The 23,460-nt window shown below is 34.4% G+C and overlaps 1 protein-coding gene across 1 annotated transcript; it reads left to right on the top strand.

Moving 5' to 3' along the window:
* The first annotated feature begins 2,503 nt into the window (after positions 1–2,503).
* On the top strand, positions 2,504–8,488 carry LOC128204222 (uncharacterized). Its single transcript, XM_052905612.1, has 5 exons — positions 2,504–2,603; positions 2,869–2,951; positions 5,434–5,560; positions 6,628–6,812; positions 7,736–8,488. Exons 2-5 carry the CDS (start codon positions 2,894–2,896, stop codon positions 7,966–7,968), a joined length of 603 nt encoding a protein of 200 aa, XP_052761572.1. The 5' UTR covers positions 2,504–2,603; positions 2,869–2,893; the 3' UTR covers positions 7,969–8,488.
* Positions 8,489–23,460: the final 14,972 nt, after the last annotated feature.

Here is a 23,460-nt window from a genome sequence, read left to right on the forward strand (position 1 = left end):
TCTATGTTGTTTTTAATTATAGGAACACTTTTGTATAAACTTTATCATAGATGAGCATTTGTATGTAATATTATTTATCCGAATTTACACATGATAACACTTATGAAAACTGTTTATGTATTGTAGGCGTTGAACGTACAAGTCGTAATAAAATGTATGTTCTGTTCTGCTTAGTTCATGTGCCAGTATAGTAAGCCGTAAAAACACACAATGAAGCCGTTCATTACTTATTTAGTAGTTGTGTACATTTGTTTTGATAAGAGCATATATAAGGAGACTGTTGTAAAATGAAAGTGCAAAGTCCTTAAAATTATTCCCAGAAGCATATACAGACAGAACAAAATACTATGATGACGTTAAGGAGACTGCTCGGTCTGGGTTTCCATTCAAATAAGGCAAAGTACTGTAATGTAAGAAAAATAAGCAGAGAAAACAAACCAAATATCAATCGTATGAACAATGGAAAACGGCTAACATGATATATTTGTTCAATTTTAAGTAAGATTAGTAATCAGTCAAAGCGAAATTTTACTTGAAAACTATTGAATATTGAATTGTATTTAATTCTATTCTTTGCAATCATCCGACTATTGAATTCCCCTGAAGCATTCACAGCACTTTATAGCAATACGATGCACTAGGTTGTATCATTCATTACCTAACGACCTACTGAAAACACATATATTTTGTCATTACCAACCGACCCTCAAAAAACACCTCTAGGTTATTTCATTACCGACCGACTTCATGAAAACACCTCTAGGTATTCATAACCGAACAACCCACTGAAAACACCTCTATGTTGTTTCATTTCCGACCGACCAACTGAAAACACCTCTAGGTATTCATAACCGAACAACCCACTGAAAACACCTCTAGGTTGTTTCATTTCCGACCGACCAACTGAAAACACCTCTAGGTATTCATAACCGAACAACCCACTGAAAACACCTCTAGGTTGTTTCATTTCCGACCGACCAACTGAAAACACCTCTAGGTTGTTTCATTTCCGACCGACTCACTGAAAACACCTCTAGGTTGTTTCATTACCGACCGACTTCATGAAAACACCTCTAGGTATTCATAACCGAACAACCCACTGAAAACACCTCTATGTTGTTTCATTTCCGACCGACCAACTGAAAACACCTCTAGGTATTCATAACCGAACAACCCACTGAAAACACCTCTAGGTTGTTTCATTTCCGACCGACCAACTGAAAACACCTCTAAGTTTTAATTACCGAACGACTCACTGAAAACACCTCTATGTTGGTATTATCGAGCGACTCACTGAAAACACCTCTAAGTTGTAATTACCGAACGACTCACTGAAAACACCTCTATGTTGTTATTACCGACCGACTCACTGAAAACACCTCTATGTTGTTATTACCGACCGACTCACTGAAAACATCTGTAGGTTGTTATTTCCGACCGACCCACTGAAAACACCTCTAGTTTGTTTTATTTCCGATCTTTTCAACCTAAATACATACAGGTTGTTTCATAACCGAACAACTCTATGAAAACACCTCTAGTTTATTTCATTTCCAACCGACTCACATCAAACACCTCTTGGTTGTTTCAATACCGACCGACCCACTGAAAACACGTTTAGGTATTTCCGTTTCCGACCGACACACTGCCAAAAAAACTAGGTTGTTTCATTACCGTTCGACCAACCATAAACACCTCTAGGTTGATGAATTTCGGACCGACCCGTAGATATCTCCTCTAGGTTGTTTTATTTCCGACCGACTCACCTTAAACTTCTCTAGGTCGTTTTTACCGACTGAAACACTGAAAACTTCTCTAGGTCGTTTTTACCGACTGAAACACTGAAAACACCTCTGGATTGTTTTTATTTCTGACCTACTCTACCTAACCACATCTACGCGTTTTCTTTACCGAACGACCCTATGAAATCACATCTAGTTTGTTTCATTTCCGACAGACTCGTATTAACCCCCTCTAGGTTGTTTCAATACCGAGTGACCCACTGAAAGTACCTTTAGGTTTTTCTATTGCCACTCGACTCGAAAACATCTAGGTAGTCTTCACGTTTTGTAGGGGCAGACATCGTTAAATTAATTCATTTTTCACGATCAACAGTTCGAATTAGAGCTTCATTATAAATAACTATAAATATGCGAAAGAAATGCTACATGCTGCAAAAAGCGTTTGAAACGCTATTGAAAATTAATGTTACTCCTAGCATTGGTTTAGAAAATTCGCTCAAATGAGAACCTTCTTTATGCTGTTTATTCAAAAAGTAAAAACAAAACTATACTGTTCAACAAAGTCTTACAATCAAAATCGTTTGCCAATATTTAATCTATGCATCTATTTTTGTTCTAGAAACATCTTTTTATTTCTGCTGGCCTTGTGACATTAATTCATTACGGATAAATAGCTTTAAAATGAAGTGTTATATATATAGCAACGGGTATCGATCCAGCAATATTGTCCCGTCTCTATAGTAAGGGTGTTATTGATTTACCGGGAAATGAGCGATACTAATCAGCTTTTTTACCCGTAACAGCCATGATTTCGTTGTAGAAAATTGGATTAATAATCTTCTCAGAAAGTTAATTATCATTGTACGTATATTTCATTATAAATGATGTCATTGCTGACAAAATAAATAAGAACCGAGAAAATCATAACGTATATAGGAGGTAGGCTGATTTTCGAGTGTTAACTAGGTATCTCTGTGGTGAGGGATTTACATGTTTTTCAATCGACTACACGGACATAAACGAATTCATTTTACTGTTTAAATGCGACATATTGGTATGTGTTAAACAAAGGATGCCATTTAATGTTTCAATTATTCATTTATTTCTGTGATCGATTGTGTTTCAGTGATACACCGTGTAAACATCCAGATATGAGCTGTCAGAGAGTGGTTTGGTCTCTGGTGGTCGTTTTATTGACTTTGATAACAGGTGAGTGCAAATAATGTGTTTATTATCTGAATGTATTCTAGAAATTCGAATATGCAATGTTTACCACATAACCAATGAAATAAGATTTTATATTATTATTATTATTATTATTATTATTATTATTATTTATTATTATTATTATTATTATTATTATTATTATTATTTATTTTTTTATTATTGTTATTATTATTATTATTATTATTATTATTATTATTATTATTCGTTCGTTCGTTCGTTCGTTCGTTCGTTCGTTCGTTCGTTCGTCCATCCATCCATCCATCCATCCATCCATCCATCCATCCATCCATATTTATTTATTTATTTATTTATTTATTTATTTATTTATTTATTTATTTATTTATTTATTTATTTATTTTATTTTATTATTATTATTATTATTATTATTATTATTATTATTATTTATTATTATTATTATTATAATTATTATTATTATTATTATTTATTTTTTTATTATTGTTATTATTATTATTATTATTATTATTATTATTATTATTATTATTATTCGTTCGTTCGTTCGTTCGTTCGTTCGTTCGTTCGTTCGTTCGTCCATCCATCCATCCATCCATCCATCCATCCATATTTATTTATTTATTTATTTATTTATTTATTTATTTATTTATTTATTTATTTATTTATTTATTTATTTATTTATTTATTTTTATTTTATTATTATTATTATTATTATTATTATTATTATTATTATTATTATTATTATTATTATTATTAATATTTTAGTAGTAGTAGTAGAAGTAGTAGTCGTCGTCGTCGTCGTCGTCGTCGTAGTATATTATTATCATTATTATTAGTAGTAGTAGTAGTATTTGGGGCTGGGGTTGTGCCAAAGGCTTGACAGATGTTAAAACACATATTTTTTTTCAAGATAACTAAAACATCCATAGCTGACAGTATCAGTCGGAGATGGTAAAAAGAAATTGTTTGGGTATAATGATATATATTATACGAAGGTCTCCAAAACAGGTTTCATCCCTTACCCAATAACCCTGATATTTGCAAGTAATAAAACACATAATTGATGGGGCACATACCGGAATTTGCTTTTAACAGCTTGGACGCACAAACTCTTCAAGTCAAGTCAAGTCAAGTCAAGTCAATATTTATTTATTGTCGGGTACTATCATCAACAGTTGAAAATTCGGACTCCACACACATTGACCAACCCAATTGCGTTCATACCCCGATAATGACATCAAGCCCGCAATTCATTCCTTATATTTACACCAATAGTTCATTATTTCATTCAAGAATTGTTAAAAAAACTTAATTTCATTTTAAAAAAAAAACTTTTCAGTAACCCATTCCTACCCATTCTGTAAATAGAACGACCCGGAGCATTTTTTTTCAAATGACGTCACAATATTGCGGGAAAAGATCAACCACTTGAAATCACTTTTAAACGTAAAATTCAAACAGTTATGGCAACTACACATTTAAAATTTAAAAAACTAACACTTTCTAAAATGTTGATTTATATTTTACGGGACCTTCTGACACAATACAAACAATAACAAGATAAATATTTTTCATGTATATTGTTATGCAATGAATTGCGATCTGAACATATCCGAAGATGTTGCGTTCATCGATTGATGAACGCAATTGTCGAAATGACGTTCATTTAAGGAATGGAAGTTGAGGTGTAAATATTACTGTACAAGCATTTACACCTTTTAGCGGTGTAGTGGTAAAGTTGTCAGTCACCCTTCCGTCCAATAGGTTGTGGGTTTGAGCAGGACCGCTGGTACTAGTATTTACCCAGGAAATCAAATATCATAATATTCTAGAAAAAAATCGAAATATTAGTAAATTTATATACTGTGCATCTATACAACGATCACGAACCTAACAAGAAAGTGATATACAAATATGTATGGAATTGTGCCAAATCTCTCGTTTGACCCATCGGAACTCATCGGCCATTTTATTCAAAAACAACCTCGGATGTATTTGGACGGTTTACATACTCAAAAAGTGGTACGTTTAAGTCCGCTGCAGATATATCGCGTAGTAATCTTATTTAGCAGTTAAAATTTATGACTTAACTCTTGGGAATCGTAATTATGTTTGCAATAAAACACTTCACTGGCAATCAATTGAAACTGAGATCAATAAATACAACCCTTAAACACTACATTTAATTAATGATATTATTCAAAAATTTACGAACTACTTCAAGAGATGTACCGGCATACATCCGAGGTTGTTTTTGAAAAAAAATGGCCGAGGAGCTCCGAATGCTTTTGACCATGTCTTTGCCTTTTACGACAATGGGATATTATTTATGTTAGCTATGAGTATTGTAAACGTTTAATGCTGAATAAATGTTATGTTATATGTTGTTATTTACCCAGGAAATAACTCGAGAGAGTTATAGCTGTTTTCACAATCGAGAAACAATGAAGTAGAATAATAAATTAATAATTAACACGATTGATTTCCCCAGACGTGTGCCGGGCGGGGCAGTTTTGTTACTTCCTGCACGAGGATTACTACACCTTGCGGCAAATCTACTGCGAGAGCGGCTGTTGTCGAGACTACGGCGATGATGACGAGATATGCTGCTTCACCTGGTGTGTCTACCATTAAACGTCCTTAATTAGAAATAGTCGAAATGCTTCCATGACCATCCCGAACATCCACCGCAAACCAGCAAACGGGAATCGAATTGGACGCGTAACTTTAAGTTCATTTATACAACGGAACAATAAGAGAGCCGTCCTTTGATAGTAGTAGCTACTATATCTATTTCAAAACTAAACCATTTCTTGGCCAGTTTAATGAGTTTATTGATTTCGCAAGTATAAATTTCAATTCAATTTGTGAAACTCGCTTTATATTAAATTGGAATTCTTGGTTTTACGTTGTGTTGTCATACGCCTTTTATTATATGGCCCGAGTAAATTTATTTAATTTACTCGGCGACTTTTAAACATGTTAAAACAAATATGAAATCCATGCTGATGAGGTTAGGCTCACATATAATGTATAACTGAGTCTGTGCGAAAACAATAACAAAATATTTACTCATCGAATTGGTGACGTTTCAAAATTGATTTCGTCACGATTTTATTCGAAAATTGATTTTGTTCTTGAATTTATTGTTGCATTTGTTTACTTTGTCTACATAATTGAATGAATTGAACTTAAGTCAGTATCAAAAATTAACAAAAAGTCTAGAAAATAAAGAAAGAAACATATTGTATAAATATATTTCAGTTACGACTAAAGGGGTATCTTACCAATGGTTCGATCGCTCTGAAAAGTTATAATTATATCTACAGTCAAAACCCGTTGGCTCGAACTTGCTACGCTCGAATTCTTAGTTGGCCATGTAAAGGAACGATTTCTTTATTTTGAAGGTAAACATTCCCGCTTGGCTCGAATTTGCCGAGGCTAAAGGTATTTTCGCCGGTCCCTTGGACTTCGAGCCAACGGGGTTCGACTGCATTTTGAAACTAATACATGTAGCTTAATTGGTATCAGATTTGGCGAAGTTTGTAAAAGAAAAACAATTCTTTTTGTGACATTCACTAACTATTTAATTGAAATGTATGCTCTTATGATATTTGGTGATACGCTTGGTGATAAGGTGGCCTTTAAGTCTTTTATTGAAACTAGCCCAGATTTCTGTTGACAGGTCTGTTGGGGTCATCCTCGGGATCGGGTTCGCCTGTGTGGGGTTTATCGCAGTGGTGATATTTCTGGTGATTTGCTGTCAGCAGATGAAGAAGCGGGGTCGCCTCGGCTCTGTCGTCCATCCGGCCGGAACTGGTGGTGCCCATGGCACCCCCTACCCACAGAACAATACATTCGTCTATGCGTGTGAGTAGAACAAAAGAGCCATACGAAGATACTAGTGCCGAACCAGCCTAAATTTCTCGAAAGCTCTTGAATGCAACAACATTAAGAAGTTTACTTTTTTTTTAATTAAGCCAAATTTCTTCGGCAAAGTCAAAGTTAATATGTAATTTGCCTCGTGATTTTTTTTCGAGATTTTACTAAATCAAAATTATTTCATCGTGATAATCATAAGATAATATCCCTTAAATGTCCAAAATAAGAATGTATATATTACTCAAATTATACCAAAACAAAAATAGTAAGCCATGCCTAATGCTGCAGTTATAACAGGGACTTACGATATTTCGAGAAATTGGGGTGGGGCCTGATGGTATATGATTTTGGTTTAATGCTGCACTCTCAAGGATTGACCGTTTTGACATATTTTTTTGGTTTTGGAATGAGCCAATTTTTTCGTAAATGTCTGCAACCCAGTGATATAAGACTGCTGAAAATAAAAATAAATATATATGAATAATAAATGATAAATGAAGAGTAAAAGCTGTCCATCTGTGAGAATGCAGCTTTAAATCGACAAAATATATGGGCATTTCCTTCATTAGTCGCTGTCGTTGGCAGACGACGCATTTACGAGTATAAGTTTACAAAATGCCCGAGTTTATTTGATGATTTTGTGATTCTAGCGTATGCTGATTACTGAATAAATAAAATAAAAGGACTACTTTTTATGCAATTGTACACATATTGGTTTGTTTTCAACAAGCCGGACAAGTGGGGTTCCCCCGGATTCCCCAACAACACAAGACCAACTCTTACATAAAATCGTACCAACGAAAGGGATTAATATAGTATTGTAAAAGTTTGTTTCACAATAAATAAATTTAAAGTAATACTGGTCAAAAAGTTCAAAATCCTAACAAAGATGGTTTAAAACTTATTTACAGCGGCGCCGCCGGCCTACCAATATGCGGCGTATCCTCCACAAAACATCTACTCCACACCGGGTAGCGTCGCACCCCCGCCTTACACCGCAGGCACCCAGCCCGCATACGCCCCACCGTCCATGAACAATCCAAATGATATGAGTTCCGGTAACGCGCATGGGGGACCAACGGCACCAACTAACCCAGCATATCCTCCACGATCATATGGTGGTTATGGCACGGGAGAAGGATAGCGTGTTATATCAAAATACATTCAAGAGTGAACTGTGAAATCAAACTACTGATTATCCGTCCAATCTTGACTATAAAGTTATATACTTCGCAAAAGGAAGTCTGCTCTGTATGTATTTTTTCATTGCCTTAAAGGGCTTTTAGCGCAAACCTACCAATATTGCCATGTCTTTAAATGTTTCCAGATATTTTTCGAATAGAATATATATTTTTAAATTTCTTTTACACTGAAAAACATTTGTCAACATTATATATTTACAACCAACAAGTCCGTTTAGCTTCCAGTCGAATTCTTAAAGACTTGTATTGAAATCTGTTGTCATGTAAACCAATGTTACGTGATTAAGGTAGTGCCTGAACCACATCCGCTTTTTTCTTTAAAATGACTTGCTCTTTGCTCCAGTTTTATTGAGCGCATGCATTGATAATAACTGAAGAAATCATACACCCTATGTTTGCAAGATTACTTATGGCATTTTTTTTGCTTTTTATGTCTTTTTTTTTACGTTACCTCATCTTTGAAGTGTGCATTGGTTTTCTAAGCAATAATCAAATCATTTATATTTCTCTATTAATAAACAGAACAACAAAAACATGTTGTCTTTTCACAACTCTAAATCCAATCTTCCTTATAAATTTAAAACAATTAACACATATGTAGGTTAATTGTGTTCATAGCAAAAAAGAAACAATATTAGCAAATTAGTTTGCCTTGAAGCAGAAATGAGGCTATACAAATAATCAGTCAAGTCAGCTGTAGCAATAATTAATCAGGCTACACAAAACTAATGCTGTGGGTTCTTGCAGCATGCTGACAAAGTAGAGGCAAAGTTGTAAATACAAATAATATTTTTTGAAATTATATTGTTTTGTTGAAATTGTATTGTTATCATACATACACATGTTGACATTCATGCTGCAACGAAAGCAACGCAAAAGATGTAAACCGTTTTTCCTTGTACAACTAATATACTAACATGGTTTAAATTAAACAAATACGGGTCTGGACTACAATATCACCCAAAATACTCTCAATTTCATCTCATTTAAAACCTGATATCAAAAGAGCAACTACCCAAGTACATGTTTTTTTCTCTAGAATGGGCCTTTGAAATATAGACACACTGTTTTTATGAACACATTCCAGGAGAAAATAGGCTTTTATAAAGAGAGAAAACATAAAAGATTTTTAATCATACTATATATGGTCTGATGTGGTAAAATAAATTGAGATTGATTTTTTTGTAATATTGAGGCCAGGACTTAAAACTGTCAGGGAACAAGAACATGATTATACCCCAACCACGTGGTGGAAAGGGCTATATGGGAATCTACTTGTCCCGTCAATCTGCCTGTCCCTTCGTCGTGCGTCTACTTTCTCTATTACTTCTTACGCTTTGAGGTATTGACTTCAAACGTGTATGGCACACATATTGACTGTGTTGAGGTGAAGTGCTGTACAAAAGACATTTTTTTGTGCATGTTATTTTTAAGTAATTGCCCTTTGATTATTTGTTATACTCATTTTTTATACTTCTCTCCATAACTTAATATATTTTCGAGGTATGGACGTAGACTGTAAAATAGAAACATAAGGACAGAAAAAAATTTGGACATATGTTTGAAAAGAGAAATCTAAAGGACAAGAACATATCTTTTGTTGTTTATTCAAGTTGTTGGCCAGAATGTTATGACAACAGAAACATTTACAATATCAACCACAAATGTGCGATATTAAACATGTGCTCAATACTGTCTCATTGAACACGATTAGAACTTTTCAGAATTAACTTTGCTTGAAATAATTTAAAAAAATATAAATATATTAATAAACAAGATAAAAACACTAGGAATATATATGCACACACATGCTCATATTATATGTAACAAGAATGGCAAGAGACTAAATACCCTAATCCTTAATAATTGTTTTTAAGTATAATAGATTTAGGCCCAATGCAGAGTAAAGTGGTTCACAACCTTCTTGTAATTGCTCTTATAACCATATATATTCATTCATAAGTACTTTTAATATATAAACTTTATGGTCGATACACGTAAGATCAGCTGTTATATACAACGCATATAACGTGATGTTTTTTTGCAAATAATGACAATTGCCGCGTCACGTTAGTACATGTCATGTCAAGTCACGGCAATTAAAGCTGCACTCTCACAGATTGAACGTTTTGACAACTTTTTTTTATTTTTTGTCTTAGAACGAGCTGATTTTCACGAAAATCCATGGAAACCAGTTATATAAGACTGCTGACAAAAAATCAAATCGCAGATTTTTATATTTAAGTTCAAAAATTGATGTTTTATGCATTTTTCTTAAACAATTAGTAACGGTTATTAAACATTAATTTTCGGACGGAAATATGAATATCTTCGGTCTGATTTTTCTCAGCAATCTTATATCATTGGTTTGCAGATATTTACGCAAAATATTGCTCTTCCCAAGACAAAAAATAAAAAAAAAAGTTGTTAAAAATGGTAATTCTGTGAGAGTGCAGCTTTAAAAAGCAATTACGCATATAGCATACACCCCATTTTGGAGCAAACAGGTAAAATGAACGAGAATTATAATAATAAAATGTGAACACAAGATGAATGATAGTTAAATAGTAGTAGTGAAATATTAGCCATAAAAGGAAAATCTAGAATGTTTATATACAGAAAACATTTTGTGAAACATATATTCATACACGAGTTAATATGTGGAAAGTGCTGTTTGACATTCAAGATTGCAACTTTTTATTTGAGTAACTTGTGAATAAATTAGATATTTTCTCAAACCAAACATCATAAGGTCACACAGCATGTTAATATTTTAAAAACATCCAATTTTAATACAAAACAATCAATATTCATTTTTAACTTTGCTTGCACGGTACAGCTGTAAGGCAAAAGTAAATACTGACGACAATGCGAATACATATGTTCAAAACAAGTGTCAACATGTAAATTACAAAAATGTAAATGCTCTTTAATTATATCATGGTATATTCCCTGGCCCCCTTTACCCAGCACATCAAACTGTTAAACAAATGACCCATTCCTTTCTCTTTTAATACATAGATATGTAATTGAGTTCAGACTTTCAATCGAAGCACAGATGCTGAATATTTAAAATGAGTAATGATATATAAACACATGATGTGACATGAACGGATAATTGGTTGATTTCAATCTAAGCATTTATGGGCATTCAAGCTAGATTCCACCAGTTGAAGCCTTTATCATAGTATCACTGTCGTTAAATTGAAATGGGTATTTTTTTTCCCTGCTGTTCATGTTCCTTGTTGCGCTTCTGAGTCTCTAGTTGCCACTTCTGTCAGTCCTGTTTCCGTTTCCCCGGATCACGTTATCAGTCTCCAGCACGAGCTCGGTATCGTCGATCTCGCGTTATGCCTTGTCTAGGGCCAATATTCACTAATATCATAAGTCTATGTTTGAGGCTCAAGTCTCAAAATATTCTTGTGTTTTTTTTTCACAAAATTCTGCGATCTGACTTACGAAGAAAGTGGCTGCGCGGTTGGATTTGCAAGTAAAATATCACTCGACAACACACAGACTGAATCGATAGGGGCGGGGTCAGAGGATCAAAAATTGAATTTGCTTCAGTTTAATTCCAAACCACGCCCACACTTATCCAAACACTCGGCATTCGCGATTTTATTACTCAATTTCTATTATACTCGTTATCAATTAGGCCTAAAAAATATGTCTGTTTCGGGTAACCCGACCCTACCTATAAAAATGCACCGACCCTAACTATTTTTTTCCGTTTCTGAGCAAAAAAAATATTCGTTAGCGAATAGAGAGTTACGAAGGGCGGATAAATGCATATTTTAATCAGAATCATTGTTTATATGATAAAACAAAGTCAGGCAATGACAGTAATGTAGGAAAGACTGCCATGTGCAAGAAAACACTCTGAACTTACGACAGATTTTGAAAATAATAATAATAAAAAAAAATCCCTACCTACCCTACCTAGAAATTTTGGCCTTACATGAACACGTTTGGATAGGCCACGACATAAATGATGAGTTGTTTCTGTGGCAGTCGTTAATCAAAGCGCTGATAGCGCTGCGACTGAATCGATAGGGGCGGGGTCAGAGGATCAAAAATTGAATTTGCTTCAGTTTAATTCCAAACCACGCCCACACTTATCCAAACACTCGGCATTCGCGATTTTATTACTCAATTTCTATTATACTCGTTATCAATTAGGCCTAAACAATATGTCTGTTTCGGGTAACCCGACCCTACCTATAAAAATGCACCGACCCTAACTATTTTTTTCCGTTTCTGAGCAAAAAAAATATTCGTTAGCGAATACATATGTTACGAAGGGCGGATAAATGCATATTTTAATCAGAATCATTGTTTATATGATAAAACAAAGTCAGGCAATGACAGTAATGTAGGAAAGACTGCCATGTGCAAGAAAACACTCTGAACTTACGACAGATTTTGAAAATAATAATAATAAAAAAAAAATCCCTACCTACCCTACCTAGAAATTTTGGCCTTACATGAACACGTTTGGATAGGCCACGACATAAATGATGAGTTGTTTCTGTGGCAGTCGTTAATCAAAGCGCTGATAGCGCTGCATAGACAGGGTTTTATATGGGTTTTCACCAGTATGATTGACGTTCATGTGTGTGTTAATAAGGTGCTGTCATTCCCACGTGGGCTATTACGGGATGTTTTAGGCGGGGAAACTGTGATCATTGAAATCATTGTGTCACGTGATGCGCTTTGAGTGGATAGTTATTCTTTGTTTACGTTTCGCTGTTCATTCCTTTTAGGGCGCAGGGATGCTAATTGAATATTATCTTTATTTAAGTTTAACAAATTAAATGAATGCTTCTTGCTTTGTCAAATCTAGCTCGGTTATTGGAAACATAGCTTGCAATTTATATACTAGTAGTTGAAAACAACCCTGTGCAAAAAAAACGGAGGAAATATTGCATACTTTATTTCATGTTTCATGGTCTAACAATACTACTTCAATATAGTTTTAAAAACATGATTTGGTTAAACAAACTGTCAACACTTTTGCTCACTGGTACAAAAATACATGTAGAAATGGCATAAATTGTAAAACTAATCAAAATATATACAAACAGTTTATGCGTTGATAATAAATACATCAATCATATATTGAGAACAAGTCACCATCTGTACCTATATCACAATTATGAGACCACGATTACAAATCTTATATACATATATGAATCTAGTTCATAAGTGAACAACTGCCATTTAGCAATCAAGTTGATTCCGAACAATAACGCAAATATGACTGCTTTGCTAATGTTACATGTAAATGAGCTCTATCAAATATCACACATTCAGGGTCACGGTTACCTTAACCAAGTATATCTTTCAGCTTGATTTGGATAGCTTGACTGGCCAATACTGCAGTTTAAATACCAGGTAAATGTGGTTTTGCCTGTGTTCCTATAATTTACTTATATCGGCAACTGATGGTGTTTTGTTTTTTGCTGGCAGCCTTTTTTCAAAATTACCACATTGTTAACCTATCATTCATTTCAATATGAATGTGAACAGTAAAATTAATACCTCTGTGACGATACGAATTGTTCGCAATTTGTTTCTTCAGGTAATCGGTGTTGTTTTCATTTGCACAAACTTTGGATTGGAATATATCCATGTTTCTCTTTTATTGCTACCTTTGATTTCTATTTGTATTCAACCTACATCGATTCTGTATTATGTGACTTGTTGAATTCATATTTGTAAATGTGTTTGATATTATTTGACTATGTACTGTGATGGTGTACGTCTAATAAAATTATGTTCTGTTCTGTTCTGTTCAGTTCTTTTATTGCGGACTTCCTTGACTGTGCAATCGTCCATTATAAAATCATCGCCAGGAATTTTGCGAGCTAAATCTTCCATTATCCACAAATATGTATCCCTTTTAAAAGTCATATTATTAAACTCAATTTTCTGTAACTTTTTCAGCTTTTGTCTTACATCATCAGAGAGCTGACCTAGTTCTACAGCTGCTAGCTCCAACTTTCTTAAAGTCGGCATATTTAGTATTGCATTCATAAGCTGATTAGTTAATTTCTTATCCAATCCTTCTACCTTCAAGTCGGATATGTCAGAGTATGTTATGGCTTCTAAAAAAGGCGCATATATCTCATGATTTGAATCTCTAAGACACACTGACTTGACATCAAACAAATTGGTTGCACAAAGAATTCGGTTAATTTTACACCCACATACATCCAAACGTTTGATGACTGAACATCTGGACATGTCAAGTTCACTACGGATCTTGACACAATGCAGTTTGAGTATTTTAATTCCTGGACAATCTGATAAATCTAAAGATTCTTTTATATTTGTCTTGTAAATACTGACCTCCAAAAGCTTTGGACATTCTTGTACAATGATGTTTCTTAAATTAGATGCCCCTGAAATACTTAACGAAGACATGTTCAAGCACTTGGTAAGTTTAATGCGTCCCATTACATTAACGTTTTCCAGGGTAACATCCAAAACGTGATCTTTGTTTTCAAGAAGGAGATGAGGCAAGTCAATATTGGAAAAATATACTTCGCGTAGGTTTTCACACGTCGCAAAGTTTATCTCGCCATTCACTGCAACATTTGTTAGCTTTATACCTTCAATTTTTTTTAACCCTGATTGAATATGCAAATCTGTCTTTTTGGAGGTTAATTTTCCAACGATTGAGCAACTTGACAAGACGTCTGGTCTCACGTGGATTCGGTTACAGTTGGACTTTGTTACCTCAAGTCTCCGCAATCTTCTGGCCATTGACAGATCAATGCCTGTTTCTAAATCAGTGAGTTCTACTATAACAGTGCGTAAATTCAATCCCCCTGAAAAGTCAACCCCATCATTGCATTGGGCATCCATTAAACAAAGAACACGAACTGAGTTTGGTCTCGCAAAGCAAAGTTTCTCTGACACGGTACACCTAATAATGAACAGATGTGTAAGATTTTGCAACTTATCTAACGATTTCGCTTTTAAAACACAGGCGTTGTCAAAAAGCAGATGTTTCAGGGACGAATCATTCCGCCGGAGAACATCGTTGATATCTGTATCACAATTCATCGCGTTGTAAATCGATATAAATTTTCCCATGTTTTCTCTTATTAACGGATGTTCAAGTTTCACTCCACCTATCGATCGTATGCTCACGTGCCGAAATTGGATCTTGAATTGATCTTCGTTTCCACCAAATGCCTCCTCGTATCCTTTGAGAACGATTTCCTGAATCGATGCGACCATGGCTCTTTTTTTGAAAACATTTTCAACCGTAGCTTCATCCGGAAGGTCCCATACCTTACATGTGGATATCAATATGGATAGTTCACAAGCTCTTTCAAAATGCATTGTGCACAAAAACACGAACGCATCTGAAAGAGTAAATGCCATATCGTTTCTATCAATAGAATCTTCAATTGTGTGTAAGCATTCTTGCCATATCTTTTCGCTGACGGAAGATAAAAAGACCGCACAGAACATTTCCTTCAATGAATCGTGTTCGAAACAGAACAGTTCGTCGTTTTCCACGGCCTTTAGTGGTTCTGATGTCCCAGTCAAAAACCCTATTTTCAGAACAATTTCTTTTTGTTTGTGTGAAAGGTATCTGTGTACGGTTTGGGTATTGATTAATAACTTCTGTTTTTCAATAGCATAAGAGTTAAAGGATAGTTCTCCAAGCGCGACAATTATCTTCTGACAATCATTGCAGAACCAACAATTGGCTTTACGAAAACATTCTGGTAAACAGGTCTCAAAATCCGGTGAAAGGTTGCAATCTGTGCATTGTGAACGCACAATCATTAGTTTTATGATTTTGCAATACACCTCACTTCTGGACTTTAAAATACTTAACAAATCCGTATTCTCATCATTGTCATGCCAGATGCAAATCAGATATGAAAGAATGATTGGAACAGAAAACACTCTTTAGTAATTTCACAACGTGCCTGAACTATAGATACAGAAGAAATAAAAATTATAAAAAGTGTTTAACTTTTTTGGAAGGTTCAGCACAAAAACTGTTCCAGCATTTCAGAGGCCAAAGAGTGTTTTCTGTTCCAATCATTCTTTCATATCTGATTTGCATCTGGCATGACAATGATGAGAATACGGATTTGTTAAGTATTTTAAAGTCCAGAAGTGAGGTGTATTGCAAAATCATAAAACTAATGATTGTGCGTTCACAATGCACAGATTGCAACCTTTCACCGGATTTTGAGACCTGTTTACCAGAATGTTTTCGTAAAGCCAATTGTTGGTTCTGCAATGATTGTCAGAAGATAATTGTCGCGCTTGGAGAACTATCCTTTAACTCTTATGCTATTGAAAAACAGAAGTTATTAATCAATACCCAAACCGTACACAGATACCTTTCACACAAACAAAAAGAAATTGTTCTGAAAATAGGGTTTTTGACTGGGACATCAGAACCACTAAAGGCCGTGGAAAACGACGAACTGTTCTGTTTCGAACACGATTCATTGAAGGAAATGTTCTGTGCGGTCTTTTTATCTTCCGTCAGCGAAAAGATATGGCAAGAATGCTTACACACAATTGAAGATTCTATTGATAGAAACGATATGGCATTTACTCTTTCAGATGCGTTCGTGTTTTTGTGCACAATGCATTTTGAAAGAGCTTGTGAACTATCCATATTGATATCCACATGTAAGGTATGGGACCTTCCGGATGAAGCTACGGTTGAAAATGTTTTCAAAAAAAGAGCCATGGTCGCATCGATTCAGGAAATCGTTCTCAAAGGATACGAGGAGGCATTTGGTGGAAACGAAGATCAATTCAAGATCCAATTTCGGCACGTGAGCATACGATCGATAGGTGGAGTGAAACTTGAACATCCGTTAATAAGAGAAAACATGGGAAAATTTATATCGATTTACAACGCGATGAATTGTGATACAGATATCAACGATGTTCTCCGGCGGAATGATTCGTCCCTGAAACATCTGCTTTTTGACAACGCCTGTGTTTTAAAAGCGAAATCGTTAGATAAGTTGCAAAATCTTACACATCTGTTCATTATTAGGTGTACCGTGTCAGAGAAACTTTGCTTTGCGAGACCAAACTCAGTTCGTGTTCTTTGTTTAATGGATGCCCAATGCAATGATGGGGTTGACTTTTCAGGGGGATTGAATTTACGCACTGTTATAGTAGAACTCACTGATTTAGAAACAGGCATTGATCTGTCAATGGCCAGAAGATTGCGGAGACTTGAGGTAACAAAGTCCAACTGTAACCGAATCCACGTGAGACCAGACGTCTTGTCAAGTTGCTCAATCGTTGGAAAATTAACCTCCAAAAAGACAGATTTGCATATTCAATCAGGGTTAAAAAAAATTGAAGGTATAAAGCTAACAAATGTTGCAGTGAATGGCGAGATAAACTTTGCGACGTGTGAAAACCTACGCGAAGTATATTTTTCCAATATTGACTTGCCTCATCTCCTTCTTGAAAACAAAGATCACGTTTTGGATGTTACCCTGGAAAACGTTAATGTAATGGGACGCATTAAACTTACCAAGTGCTTGAACATGTCTTCGTTAAGTATTTCAGGGGCATCTAATTTAAGAAACATCATTGTACAAGAATGTCCAAAGCTTTTGGAGGTCAGTATTTACAAGACAAATATAAAAGAATCTTTAGATTTATCAGATTGTCCAGGAATTAAAATACTCAAACTGCATTGTGTCAAGATCCGTAGTGAACTTGACATGTCCAGATGTTCAGTCATCAAACGTTTGGATGTATGTGGGTGTAAAATTAACCGAATTCTTTGTGCAACCAATTTGTTTGATGTCAAGTCAGTGTGTCTTAGAGATTCAAATCATGAGATATATGCGCCTTTTTTAGAAGCCATAACATACTCTGACATATCCGACTTGAAGGTAGAAGGATTGGATAAGAAATTAACTAATCAGCTTATGAATGCAATACTAAATATGCCGACTTTAAGAAAGTTGGAGCTAGCAGCTGTAGAACTAGGTCAGCTCTCTGATGATGTAAGACAAAAGCTGAAAAAGTTACAGAAAATTGAGTTTAATAATATGACTTTTAAAAGGGATACATATTTGTGGATAATGGAAGATTTAGCTCGCAAAATTCCTGGCGATGATTTTATAATGGACGATTGCACAGTCAAGGAAGTCCGCAATAAAAGAACTGAACAGAACAGAACAGAACATAATTTTATTAGACGTACACCATCACAGTACATAGTCAAATAATATCAAACACATTTACAAATATGAATTCAACAAGTCACATAATACAGAATCGATGTAGGTTGAATACAAATAGAAATCAAAGGTAGCAATAAAAGAGAAACATGGATATATTCCAATCCAAAGTTTGTGCAAATGAAAACAACACCGATTACCTGAAGAAACAAATTGCGAACAATTCGTATCGTCACAGAGGTATTAATTTTACTGTTCACATTCATATTGAAATGAATGATAGGTTAACAATGTGGTAATTTTGAAAAAAGGCTGCCAGCAAAAAACAAAACACCATCAGTTGCCGATATAAGTAAATTATAGGAACACAGGCAAAACCACATTTACCTGGTATTTAAACTGCAGTATTGGCCAGTCAAGCTATCCAAATCAAGCTGAAAGATATACTTGGTTAAGGTAACCGTGACCCTGAATGTGTGATATTTGATAGAGCTCATTTACATGTAACATTAGCAAAGCAGTCATATTTGCGTTATTGTTCGGAATCAACTTGATTGCTAAATGGCAGTTGTTCACTTATGAACTAGATTCATATATGTATATAAGATTTGTAATCGTGGTCTCATAATTGTGATATAGGTACAGATGGTGACTTGTTCTCAATATATGATTGATGTATTTATTATCAACGCATAAACTGTTTGTATATATTTTGATTAGTTTTACAATTTATGCCATTTCTACATGTATTTTTGTACCAGTGAGCAAAAGTGTTGACAGTTTGTTTAACCAAATCATGTTTTTAAAACTATATTGAAGTAGTATTGTTAGACCATGAAACATGAAATAAAGTATGCAATATTTCCTCCGTTTTTTTTGCACAGGGTTGTTTTCAACTACTAGTATATAAATTGCAAGCTATGTTTCCAATAACCGAGCTAGATTTGACAAAGCAAGAAGCATTCATTTAATTTGTTAAACTTAAATAAAGATAATATTCAATTAGCATCCCTGCGCCCTAAAAGGAATGAACAGCGAAACGTAAACAAAGAATAACTATCCACTCAAAGCGCATCACGTGACACAATGATTTCAATGATCACAGTTTCCCCGCCTAAAACATCCCGTAATAGCCCACGTGGGAATGACAGCACCTTATTAACACACACATGAACGTCAATCATACTGGTGAAAACCCATATAAAACCCTGTCTATGCAGCGCTATCAGCGCTTTGATTAACGACTGCCACAGAAACAACTCATCATTTATGTCGTGGCCTATCCAAACGTGTTCATGTAAGGCCAAAATTTCTAGGTAGGGTAGGTAGGGATTTTTTTTTTATTATTATTATTTTCAAAATCTGTCGTAAGTTCAGAGTGTTTTCTTGCACATGGCAGTCTTTCCTACATTACTGTCATTGCCTGACTTTGTTTTATCATATAAACAATGATTCTGATTAAAATATGCATTTATCCGCCCTTCGTAACATATGTATTCGCTAACGAATATTTTTTTTGCTCAGAAACGGAAAAAAATAGTTAGGGTCGGTGCATTTTTATAGGTAGGGTCGGGTTACCCGAAACAGACATATTGTTTAGGCCTAATTGATAACGAGTATAATAGAAATTGAGTAATAAAATCGCGAATGCCGAGTGTTTGGATAAGTGTGGGCGTGGTTTGGAATTAAACTGAAGCAAATTCAATTTTTGATCCTCTGACCCCGCCCCTATCGATTCAGTCGCAGCGCTATCAGCGCTTTGATTAACGACTGCCACAGAAACAACTCATCATTTATGTCGTGGCCTATCCAAACGTGTTCATGTAAGGCCAAAATTTCTAGGTAGGGTAGGTAGGGATTTTTTTTTATTATTATTATTTTCAAAATCTGTCGTAAGTTCAGAGTGTTTTCTTGCACATGGCAGTCTTTCCTACATTACTGTCATTGCCTGACTTTGTTTTATCATATAAACAATGATTCTGATTAAAATATGCATTTATCCGCCCTTCGTAACTCTCTATTCGCTAACGAATATTTTTTTTGCTCAGAAACGGAAAAAAATAGTTAGGGTCGGTGCATTTTTATAGGTAGGGTCGGGTTACCCGAAACAGACATATTTTTTAGGCCTAATTGATAACGAGTATAATAGAAATTGAGTAATAAAATCGCGAATGCCGAGTGTTTGGATAAGTGTGGGCGTGGTTTGGAATTAAACTGAAGCAAATTCAATTTTTGATCCTCTGACCCCGCCCCTATCGATTCAGTCTGTGTGTTGTCGAGTGATATTTTACTTGCAAATCCAACCGCGCAGCCACTTTCTTCGTAAGTCAGATCGCAGAATTTTGTGAAAAAAAAACACAAGAATATTTTGAGACTTGAGCCTCAAACATAGACTTATGATATTAGTGAATATTGGCCCTAGACAAGGCATAACGCGAGATCGACGATACCGAGCTCGTGCTGGAGACTGATAACGTGATCCGGGGAAACGGAAACAGGACTGACAGAAGTGGCAACTAGAGACTCAGAAGCGCAACAAGGAACATGAACAGCAGGGAAAAAAAATACCCATTTCAATTTAACGACAGTGATACTATGATAAAGGCTTCAACTGGTGGAATCTAGCTTGAATGCCCATAAATGCTTAGATTGAAATGTTGATTTCAATTATCCGTTCATGTCACATCATGTGTTTATATATCATTACTCATTTTAAATATTCAGCATCTGTGCTTCGATTGAAAGTCTGAACTCAATTACATATCTATGTATTAAAAGAGAAAGGAATGGGTCATTTGTTTAACAGTTTGATGTGCTGGGTAAAGGGGGCCAGGGAATATACCATGATATAATTAAAGAGCATTTACATTTTTGTAATTTACATGTTGACACTTGTTTTGAACATATGTATTCGCATTGTCGTCAGTATTTACTTTTGCCTTACAGCTGTACCGTGCAAGCAAAGTTAAAAATGAATATTGATTGTTTTGTATTAAAATTGGATGTTTTTAAAATATTAACATGCTGTGTGACCTTATGATGTTTGGTTTGAGAAAATATCTAATTTATTCACAAGTTACTCAAATAAAAAGTTGCAATCTTGAATGTCAAACAGCACTTTCCACATATTAACTCGTGTATGAATATATGTTTCACAAAATGTTTTCTGTATATAAACATTCTAGATTTTCCTTTTATGGCTAATATTTCACTACTACTATTTAACTATCATTCATCTTGTGTTCACATTTTATTATTATAATTCTCGTTCATTTTACCTGTTTGCTCCAAAATGGGGTGTATGCTATATGCGTAATTGCTTTTTAAAGCTGCACTCTCACAGAATTACCATTTTTAACAACTTTTTTTTTTATTTTTTGTCTTGGGAAGAGCAATATTTTGCGTAAATATCTGCAAACCAATGATATAAGATTGCTGAGAAAAATCAGACCGAAGATATTCATATTTCCGTCCGAAAATTAATGTTTAATAACCGTTACTAATTGTTTAAGAAAAATGCATAAAACATCAATTTTTGAACTTAAATATAAAAATCTGCGATTTGATTTTTTGTCAGCAGTCTTATATAACTGGTTTCCATGGATTTTCGTGAAAATCAGCTCGTTCTAAGACAAAAAATAAAAAAAAGTTGTCAAAACGTTCAATCTGTGAGAGTGCAGCTTTAATTGCCGTGACTTGACATGACATGTACTAACGTGACGCGGCAATTGTCATTATTTGCAAAAAAACATCACGTTATATGCGTTGTATATAACAGCTGATCTTACGTGTATCGACCATAAAGTTTATATATTAAAAGTACTTATGAATGAATATATATGGTTATAAGAGCAATTACAAGAAGGTTGTGAACCACTTTACTCTGCATTGGGCCTAAATCTATTATACTTAAAAACAATTATTAAGGATTAGGGTATTTAGTCTCTTGCCATTCTTGTTACATATAATATGAGCATGTGTGTGCATATATATTCCTAGTGTTTTTATCTTGTTTATTAATATATTTATATTTTTTTAAATTATTTCAAGCAAAGTTAATTCTGAAAAGTTCTAATCGTGTTCAATGAGACAGTATTGAGCACATGTTTAATATCGCACATTTGTGGTTGATATTGTAAATGTTTCTGTTGTCATAACATTCTGGCCAACAACTTGAATAAACAACAAAAGATATGTTCTTGTCCTTTAGATTTCTCTTTTCAAACATATGTCCAAATTTTTTTCTGTCCTTATGTTTCTATTTTACAGTCTACGTCCATACCTCGAAAATATATTAAGTTATGGAGAGAAGTATAAAAAATGAGTATAACAAATAATCAAAGGGCAATTACTTAAAAATAACATGCACAAAAAAATGTCTTTTGTACAGCACTTCACCTCAACACAGTCAATATGTGTGCCATACACGTTTGAAGTCAATACCTCAAAGCGTAAGAAGTAATAGAGAAAGTAGACGCACGACGAAGGGACAGGCAGATTGACGGGACAAGTAGATTCCCATATAGCCCTTTCCACCACGTGGTTGGGGTATAATCATGTTCTTGTTCCCTGACAGTTTTAAGTCCTGGCCTCAATATTACAAAAAAATCAATCTCAATTTATTTTACCACATCAGACCATATATAGTATGATTAAAAATCTTTTATGTTTTCTCTCTTTATAAAAGCCTATTTTCTCCTGGAATGTGTTCATAAAAACAGTGTGTCTATATTTCAAAGGCCCATTCTAGAGAAAAAAACATGTACTTGGGTAGTTGCTCTTTTGATATCAGGTTTTAAATGAGATGAAATTGAGAGTATTTTGGGTGATATTGTAGTCCAGACCCGTATTTGTTTAATTTAAACCATGTTAGTATATTAGTTGTACAAGGAAAAACGGTTTACATCTTTTGCGTTGCTTTCGTTGCAGCATGAATGTCAACATGTGTATGTATGATAACAATACAATTTCAACAAAACAATATAATTTCAAAAAATATTATTTGTATTTACAACTTTGCCTCTACTTTGTCAGCATGCTGCAAGAACCCACAGCATTAGTTTTGTGTAGCCTGATTAATTATTGCTACAGCTGACTTGACTGATTATTTGTATAGCCTCATTTCTGCTTCAAGGCAAACTAATTTGCTAATATTGTTTCTTTTTTGCTATGAACACAATTAACCTACATATGTGTTAATTGTTTTAAATTTATAAGGAAGATTGGATTTAGAGT

Source organism: Mya arenaria, chromosome 10 (assembly GCF_026914265.1).
Source record: "Mya arenaria isolate MELC-2E11 chromosome 10, ASM2691426v1".
Lineage (NCBI taxonomy): Eukaryota > Metazoa > Mollusca > Bivalvia > Myida > Myidae > Mya > Mya arenaria.

What these genes read in the sequence shown, in the direction of transcription:
- LOC128204222 (XM_052905612.1), top strand. Translation starts at nt 2,894, where the DNA reads ATGAGCTGTCAGAGAGTGGTTTGGTCTCTGGTGGTCGTTTTATTGACT. An exon ending in TTTATTGACTTTGATAACAG is followed by an intron (nt 2,952 to 5,433) that starts GTGAGTGCAAAT and finishes TGATTTCCCCAG; the next exon opens with ACGTGTGCCGGGCGGGGCAG. An exon ending in CAATACATTCGTCTATGCGT is followed by an intron (nt 6,813 to 7,735) that starts GTGAGTAGAACA and finishes ACTTATTTACAG; the next exon opens with CGGCGCCGCCGGCCTACCAA.